This window comes from Gallus gallus, chromosome 23 (genome assembly GCF_016699485.2).
Source record: "Gallus gallus isolate bGalGal1 chromosome 23, bGalGal1.mat.broiler.GRCg7b, whole genome shotgun sequence".
Taxonomy (NCBI): Eukaryota; Metazoa; Chordata; class Aves; order Galliformes; family Phasianidae; genus Gallus; species Gallus gallus.
In genome coordinates, this window is record NC_052554.1 from 5563931 (window position 1) to 5573385 (window position 9455).

At 46.4% G+C, this 9455-nt stretch overlaps 1 protein-coding gene across 1 annotated transcript; it reads left to right on the plus strand.

The window, feature by feature from the left end:
* Positions 1–16: 16 nt before the first annotated feature.
* On the plus strand, positions 17–1238 carry RP1-27O5.3 (zinc finger and BTB domain containing 8B). Its single transcript, NM_001012290.2, has 2 exons — positions 17–52; positions 150–1238. The coding sequence occupies exon 2, from the start codon at positions 161–163 to the stop codon at positions 1193–1195; it is 1035 nt and encodes a 344-aa protein (NP_001012290.2). The 5' UTR covers positions 17–52; positions 150–160; the 3' UTR covers positions 1196–1238.
* The last annotated feature ends 8217 nt before the right edge of the window (positions 1239–9455 follow it).

Genomic DNA, 9455 nt, shown 5'->3' on the forward strand with positions numbered 1-9455 from the left:
GCCACTTCCTGCTTCCGGGAGGGCCCGGCGGGGCGGGGAGCGGCGCGAGGAGGTGAGTGGGGCGGCCGGGTCGGGTTGGGTTGACGCTGGGAGGGTTCCGCGCTGTGGTTCTGCGTTCGGTTCCCTCTGACGGTTCCCTCCTCCCGCAGCAGCCGCGGCCATGGAGATGCAGTCGTACTACACGAAGCTCCTGGGAGAGCTCAACGAGCAGCGCAAGAGGGACTTCTTCTGCGACTGCAGCATCATCGTGGAGGGGAGGATCTTCAAAGCGCACAAAAACATTCTGTTTGCCAACAGCGGCTACTTCAGGGCCTTGCTGATTCACTACATACAGGACAGCGGGCGGCACAGCACGGCCTCCCTGGACATTGTCACATCGGAGGCCTTCTCCATCATCCTGGATTTCCTTTACTCCGGGAAGTTGGATCTCTGTGGGGAGAACGTCATCGAGGTCATGTCTGCAGCGAGCTACCTGCAAATGACGGACGTGGTCAACTTCTGCAAAACCTACATAAGGTCCTCGCTAGATATTTGTAGGAAAATAGAGAGGGAAGCCGCTTTCTACCAGGCTGACAGTGGGAGTGGAGGCTCAGCGAGGGAGGGCCCCTCGCACAGCACTAAGGGACAGGGCTCCACCTCAGCCCTGCGGGAGAAGGAGAGGATGGTGGGCTGCCAGAGCGACCCTCCGTGCGGAGACTGCAGCAGCTGCCATCCCCTGGAGCTGGTGGTGAGGGACCTCGGGGGCAGCGACTCCCCGGACGATGCCAACTCTTCCCTGCCCAAGGGGGTGGAACCCAAGGTTGAGTTTGATGCAGATGAGGTCGAGGTGGACGTGGGTGGGCGGCTGCAGCAGTACCCAAATGCGTTGTCTCTGGAGCAGGTGGACGAGGGGCTGCACGGAGGGCAGGCGATGGACCTGGCTTGCAATAACTACCACATGAAACAGTTCCTAGAGGCCTTGTTGCGCAACAGCTCGGCTCAGAGGAAGGATGATGTGGTTCATCACTTTGTTCGGGGCTTTGAGGGTAGGCCAGAGGATGCAGGGGTAGCCATGAGCTCCATGATGGACATTCACAGCGACTGGTATGGTGAGGACACAGGTGAGAGGACTCGAGGGTCAGTCGTTGTGATTGGTGAGGAAACCATTAGTCGTGTGACGTCTGTTACTCTTTCTTGTTCAGGAATACATTGCTGAATATTATGCCATAGTGAAATAAACTGTTGTTCTGGACTTCAAATGAAAGCTGTACTCATTTATTCAGTGCAGCATTTGGAAGGTAAGTATTTGTAATAGGTTCCACGGTCTCTTTGAAACAGGTTCTGGAGCTCGGTGCTGGTGACCCTCTAAACGATCTCATTTGGGACCTTATTGAATGGCAGACAAATTTAAAACACCAGAATTGTGAGAAGGTTATTCTTTTTTAGAAGCACAAATGGGAAGATGGGCTTCTCCAGGAGGGGTGTTCTGTATAATCTGCTACACCAAAGTTAGCTTATTCCACTGAAGCTCCTTTCAGTTAATCGGTTGCAGGAAAGTAGTCCATTTGCTGTTACTTTGACCTTCCAAAAGACAGAAATCAATTTTATTCAGTAATATGTTACTTATAATGTCTTCTAAGAACATGGAAAGCTTTAACCTGTGGTATTGCATAAAAACTTAACTTTTACTTCCAGAGGCAGACTTGTTTTTCATCTGCTGGTCACCTGAGGTGCTGCTGCTTTCACAAGCCTGGTGCCCATTGGGATGTTCCGCGCTGACAGGAATGTCTCCTAGCAGCAATGTCAGGGACCTGGAGAAGAAGGTGGTCATGTCCTTAAGCATTTCTGCTGAAATGGACTCAAAGGATTTGGGCATTTTATCTACTTACTGTAATGTTGGCAAACAACTTACCTTGTCCAAACTGTCTTACAAAGAAGGGAGGCAACTGATACACACTCCGAGTGACAAAACTGTTCAGGATATGGCACATGGAATAGTACTGCAGGCAGCAGAGAGGAAATCTTTCATGGAATGTTCTGTTTTGGATAGCAAGCTCTCACATTCTTGTTATTTCCAGTTCAAGTATGCAAGTATGATCTTAAAGCCAATAAAAACATTATATTCTCCCAATGCTTTTAGGTAATAACATTGGTTAAGTCACAAATCCAGTCTTAGTGTCAACAAAAGAGTAAAGTTACAGAACAGCGTGCAGTCACAACATCATGCCTGTGGTTTGTGACATGTAGTGAGGTGAGAGCATCTAACACAGTTTGCTTACTTTTTTCCCATTCCTTATATCTTTGGATTGTTAATATTACATTAGAAAGGAAATATTCAAAGAATTGCTAAAGAACACCAGGTATTAACATGTTAGAAATGTTGATAGTAGATGTGCTTTAAATAGGAGTACAAGAAAAAATGTGGTCATAAGCAGGTAGTGGGGAAGTACCTCTCAGCCTTCAGTGCTCCTGCTGTCTTCAGCGTTCTCACAAGGCACTGGGAACAGTAAATGCAGAGCCCAGGTAGAACGGTGTGCTCATGCATTCAAGCTGCCAGATGAGAGAGTGCCACTTGCTTTCAAGTGTTCCAGTCATCCCAACCAGGAAGTGCATTGGAATCCTTGATCCTATTTCTAATAGAATAAAGTGAATATCAGTAGATGCCTTGGTACTTTCAGATGAGTTCCCTCCATCTAAATTCATATATATGGGAAGCAGTGTCATTTATAGTAGAGATTTTAGTTGCTGATGCTATTTCATAGTAATGGTAACCTTTAAAACAAAGAATGGAGAGAGCTTTTATGGCAGTGACCACACTGCGCCGAAAGCAGCTTCTGGGCACCAAACTAAAGGGCTTCTTAAAACAAAGTCACTGTGCTGTGGTGAGCCGGCTCACTCCGAGATGGAGCAAACTGACTTTCAAGGGACCTGACCATCGTCAGAGGTTTTTGCAACTGCACAACACAGAGATTCCAGGTAAGCCACGTTCAGAAAGAGTGGAAAACGAATTATCCTGACTTGGATTTACAGCGAGGACGAGAAGCCAACGCAGCCACCATTGCTGAGCTGCCTAATCGAATGCCTTGTTTTTTCCCAAAGGTGACGTGTTGGTTGTGCCAATCAAGCTTCACAAATGTCCGTTCTGCCCCTACACGGCCAAGCAGAAGGGGATCCTGAAACGCCACATCCGCTCCCACACGGGTGAGCGGCCGTACCCCTGTGAGACGTGTGGGAAGCGCTTCACTCGGCAGGAGCACCTCCGGAGCCATGCTTTAAGTGTAAGTGTGGAGGATTGCTGGGAAGTTCTTAACGCAGGCTGACGTTGTTGTTTCCCAGAGCATCTTGGACAAAGATTGTTGCCAGCGTGAGGTAAGCTTTGTTAGTGGTAAGTTTAAGCAACCGATATTTGGTTTGTTAGTGCTCACGGAGCCCCAGATTTCTGCTGCTGGAGATGTGCTGGAGTTGCTGCCTGTAGCTTAGCTGTAGATGTTTGTTTTAGCAATATGTGCAAGCCAGCCTCCTATAAACAGCCAAAGCTACGAATTGCTTTTGTTACCGAACCATCTTATTTCTAACTCCAGGTGCATCGATCCAACAAGCCGATTATCTGCAAAGGTTGCAGGAGAACCTTCACAAGCAGTCTGTCTCAAGGACTACGACGCTTTGGCTTGTGTGACAGCTGCACTTGTGTGACCACCACGCATGAGGACTCGATGCCCATTAACCTCAGTCTGATGGAACCATCATCAGAGGGCCAGGAAAAGGGTGATACGGATAATGACTGGCCCATATATGTGGAGTCTGGGGAAGAGAACGATCCTGCTGCTGATGATGCTGAGGACAAGCAGGAAATCCACAGGAGCTTAGCAGACCGAGAAACACTTACGTAGCAGTAGGAGGAGGTGGGGAGGATTGAAAGTGTCTCTCCAACAGTGGTTGGTCTGCAACAGAAAACTTTGTATTTATCCAGTTAGTGAGACTGAGTTGGGTTTTTTCAATCGTTATTCAATTTTTTAATAGAAGAATGGGAAAAATTCAAATTCTTAATACTTTTCAGTGCTGTGCACCAGAATTCTGTGAAGGATCTGCCTGGGGCTCACAGAGGTTTTATCTGAGCAACCTCCAGCTGTGCCTCTGCCTCCTGGTTTCGAGGAAGAGGCGGTGTAGGCAGAGCAGCTGTTGTTTTGATAACAGGTTTCTTCAAACAGTGGTGTTGTGTTCCTTAATTACTGGTCAGAAAGGGACACCATCATCTCTCTGAAGACTCAATTAGAAGAAATGTGGTTTTCATCCTTACTTTGAACTTTTCTAAATTAAGCTGTGATCTTTCTGTATTAGGACAGTATTACCTAAACTGTAAACCTTGTGTCTTTTCATAGACTTACTGTGACCTGGAAACCAGGGCAGACATGTCAGGATAACAAAAATATGCTGCTGGTGAAAGCATAGAAAGTAAGAATAAATGCATTTCACATATCCTTAACTGCAAGTACTGAGAGAACAAGTTTCTCTTTCCAAATTGTTTTTGCTGCATCTTCATCTTTCGAGAGCTCAGACTGCAGCTCTTCAGGTGTGTCCTTGATGTCTCTTAGACAGCAGTGGTTTTGGCTTAAGCAGTACTAGGCACACGTAGTGGTGTCTGTTGTCTTGGTCTCAGCTTAGATGAAGTGAACTTCCCAAATAAAGGTTGGCTTTCAAATTTACCCTTCCAAGTAAAACTGAGTTGATGTAAGCTATGAAAAATCAGCCTGGGAAGCTTTAGAAGAAAACACCAATAGAAATTCTGTTTGCATGGGAACCTACAGTTCCCTAAAGAAGAGACAGAACTGAAAGATACTCTTAAGGAAAATGTAATGCTTCTTTGCTGTTTTGTTCGTAACAGTCAAATGAAAAGGCAAACTGCACATGAGTCTTTCTAGCTGAAGATCAGAAGGCTGTGACCAGACACGGCTGATGAAGACGAAGCAGTTCCTCCCACCTTTACATGAAGGCATCGCTTGCTACATTTATTTTCTGTGACTTAATCTGAGTAAGCTTTCAGTAGTTCCTATTCCAGATCATTTGTGCATCTTAGTCTGTAACAGCTGAACAGCATCGTAGTGGCCCATAGAAAAATCTCACTGGGACAAGACAAAAAGAACGCAGGGCTCTTTAGTCCCCTCTGTTACTCATCTAACTGAAGGCTGTCTTGTGCAGATGCCAGATTTGGAGCTGAGCTGCTCTGACAATTTGGCTGCCATTTTGGGTCTGAAGCACTTTTGGAAATCAGAACAAAACGTTGCCTTATAAGTGGTGCCAGCATGGCTGGAAATGCCACCTGCAGCCTACGAGCACCAACCTTCTGAACCTCCGGTCTGTTTGTGCTGAGTACGAACAACTTCAGAGGGCATTTTTTTGCTATCTGATTATCTGAGATTGGAAGGACTTCTGTGAGTAAGAACACCCAAAAAGGTGACATTATCTGTGTTTGTTAGATTAGCTCACTAATGAAAGTGAAATAAGAATGTAAATAGGGACCCACAGCGATATGTAGTGACCAGGCATCCCAGGGCAGCAGAACTGGTCATCCCAGCATGAAGACACCAAGCCATTGTAAATATTGGTAGAGGCAGCAGAGGTGGGATCAGCTGAGCGTGGCTGTGGCTGATGTGCTGCGATGGAGCGGTCGGGAGGCGATCCTGTCCCACTGGGCTGTGCTGAGCAGCAGCTAACTGAAACTGAAAGGTGCTCAGAGTGGGGAAAGTGAAACTCCTGTGAAAGTCTGTAATGAAAGCTGCAGGAATAACTGCAGAGACCTTCAGCAACTTTACTTCGATCCACTTTCTTTGGTCTTAGAGGTTGTTCTTGTGTGTTGTGCATAGAGAATGGAGCTGTGCTGTGGTTTGTGTGACTCTGAGTAGTGGTGGGCCTGTGCTGTCCGCGTTCTGCGTTGAACGTGAGCACCAGGCTCGATGTTTCCTGTTGATCTGTCATATTGTGCTGCCTTGTTTTCAGCTGAGTCCTCCAACTTTTGTATTTAGTAGAAGAGGATGGAGTTCATCCACGTTCCTGTGACGGAATGTCCATGTCAGTGTTTGCTGTGCTTCCCACCCAGTCCTTTGATGTTTTCCTGAAAATCCTCCACTGTAATTGCAGCCTCCACAAGCTTTGAGAAAATGATGCAGCTGTTATAAAACATTTTATAAGATGTCCTTGTGGTGCTTAATGAAACAACCAGACACGTTTTTACGAAGCTCATTTCTAATACAATCTCCTCAGAGTTTTTAGAGGCCACAGACTGCAGATTTCACAATCATAGCTCCATGTAGCTGGCTTTGTTTAGGAGCACATTTTAGCATACTTGGAACACAATTGTGCTGCATTTCACTGGAGGAATCCACACTGCACTGGTGTTCATAGTGCATTGAACCTGTTGGTGCAAGACCTTGTGAATCTCCCAGATGTGGTCATTTGATTTACTGATGTTTTGTAAGGCAGTTTCATAACTGCAGTCCTTTTGCCTACTTTAAGTGTTGAGTTCTCATAAATCCAACCTTACCTGTAGAACCGACTCAACTCCATTTGTGGATCTTGGAGCATTCTGGTTGTCTGGAAAATAAAACTCTCTGAGGGTTGCTTTGGCTTTTTTAATTATCGTTATGTTGTGACCATTGGAAGGGTAATGCGGTGTTTCGGGGTGTGTCTGGGTGGAGATCCACATTTCCATTCCCAGGTGTTGAAATTGAAGTTGATGGAAAAAATGTAACAGTGAAATATGACCTCTTTGGTTATATTGGGCTCTTTACTTTTATACGTTTTTTCTTTCAGACAAGTCTGAGAATTACTCACATTTCCAAACCCGCTGGAATGCGGTTTTTTAATCACTGAAACGTTTTGGTAGCTTTCGGATTTTTTGGTCCAACCTCGCAGCGCCCCCCGCTGTGCGCCCAGCAGATCCCCTCCCGGTGGTGCCCGGCCGAGCGAGCGGGGCGGGCTGCCCGTACAGCTGCCGTGTGGGAGTCGGGAGGAGCTGAGCCTGCACAGCCCTGCCGTTGGTTGTGCCCGCACGGAGCTGCCTTTAGGACGGGGTTACAGCTGAGATGTCTCTGTAGCGCCGTGCAGGTCCATGGGGTGCTCCTTCTAAAGCAGAACCTGAGAGCAGTGGAGTACAGCCAGGAAATTTACCCTTCTTGAGAGGCGGGGATAAAATCTTGACGTGCTTTTTCTCTTTCTTTTCCTGCAGTGGTGGATTACCGAATTTTCCTTGTTGAATGTTAAATGTAAGCACAGTGTGTGCTGTTTGTCGTGCAGCTCTTTTATAGCTAAAGAGCACCAAGTGTTGAATGTTAACCTCACAGTAAGTTACTTAAATTTTCCATTGAAAGGCAGGACAGTAATTAATTACCAGACCTGGTAGTAAAGCTGTGAGACTCTTTAACCTGGAAATGTAATTGAGAGTAGATTTGGCAGGGTTACTTCAGAGGAGAGCTGGGTTCAGAAGGAACACACAGATAATGATTGCAAATGAGCTGCACAGGAATTTGCTCACAGTTCCAGATGTGATGGGAAGCTGAGTTGGGGGTGAAAAATGCACCGAGGCAGTTTTCCATTGTTGGTACAGGATTAGGAACCGAGTTCCCAGGAAAACCTAGACCTCTTAACTGGTGCTGCTGTTTATTATACCTTTATACCAAAACCTGATTAAAACAGTGCACAGTTTGTTAGTAGTGTTAGTATCAGCACTAACAATGACTTTTAGAAGTCACTTTTAAGTCATTCTCTAAAAAGCAGACAGCCTTGCAGCTGAAACCCTCCTGGTGCTGTGGGAAGCGCCTCCTCCACACAGCTGCTGAGTTTACTTCCATTGGATAAACCCTCCCAGCTGTATCTCAACTCCAAGTAGAACTTTCTTGGCCAGAAACAGCAACTGAAATGTAGAAATGCAGAGCACCAGATTAAAGAACTGGCTGTGCTTCTAGGATCAACGCGTTTGTGGTGTGCTCCTGTGCCACGCAAGATGAAATGAGTCCTGGGGTATGAGAAAACCCAAGATGTGGCCATGGCTGTTCCCAGCTGCAGCAGGCAGACTTCTGGGCGAGTTTCCTGAAGTATTCTGACTATTCAAAACACTTCCAATGGGTTTAAAGATTCTGATTAATTGACTCGAGATATCACTGCATGTTTTTCCTACTTTCAGAATTCTATTACCTCTTTCTAGCTGATGGAGAGCCCTTAAGCTCCCGCTTGTACTGATAAAACTGCTGAGCTCGGTGCCCTATGGTACACCAGGGAAAGTACCTGCTTTGTGCAGTATCAACTGGGTCAAGCAGAACAAATACCCACAAACTAGTCTTTTCAGAAGGAATTTTTCAGTGCAAGAACTATTTGGGATATGGAAGTGGGGGGGGAATCACGTAGGACGTTATATACAGAAGTGGTGCTACTTAGTTGAAGTAACAGGCATAGAGGTTACTGGTAGCCACTGCCCAATGGCTTTGTGAACTCAGGGATCACAGGGTCTGAGCTGTAACACCAGGATAGCCACACGAGCTCATCTGCCCCGTTGTCCTTTTGATAACAGCAGTCAGATCTACTTGCTCTGAGGGAGAATACGAGAAGCATTTAGCAGTACTTGTACCTGAATGCTCCTCTTGTGGGCTTCCAAAGCTGCAGGGAATGGGACTCTCAAGGCTCCCTCTGCCCTTGTCCTGTACACCCCTGTAAACGCTCATATTTTGCTTCCACAACAGCCTGTGACAAGGAGTGCCAGTGCCTACCCATGTTAGGTGAAGAACTGCATCTGCCTGCTCTGATGCTGCTGACTGCTATTGCTTCGTTTGCTGCCTTCCTCTCACAGCACAACCAGCAGCTAATGATTGCTTCCTATCGATCCTGATGGGATTTTATAGATTCCCACGTATCTGACCTGCTTCATCTTTCTCCTGCTTTGGCTGTCTCATGCTCAGGCATTTATACAAAGCTATGCTGGACTTCTATCATTTCTCTTTTCTCTCTCTGAGTGATTACATGTTCCTGCGCACACCGTAGGAGCTGAGTGATGTGAGGGGTGCATAAAGGATTCAACATGCACTACTAATCAATGGTAAGAGCTCAGAAGCTGCACAGTGGTGTTGGGTTGGGTTACAGTGAAAGGGGAATGGTGAGGATGAGGGCTGCTGGCTGTTACTGCTTCAGCCAATTCACCGCTGTGACTGATGTAAGTCACAATACATTGCATGGCACTCATAGGTGATGCTGATGAGAGAAAGGTGATGAACCAGCAGTGCTGGATGGCTGGAAGGAGCCGGTCAGTCGTAGATGCATCAGATTCAAATGTTTCTTGTTGATAATTAACACCATTGTCCTGAATGGTGAAGAAATCCCTGTCAAATGCTGTGTAAATTTGAGACACTTTCTTCTGTTCAAGAATGATTCATTTGAGCTGGTCAGACACAGGGAGGAGAATTACACAATAGGTGTCAGAGACGATTTTAAGT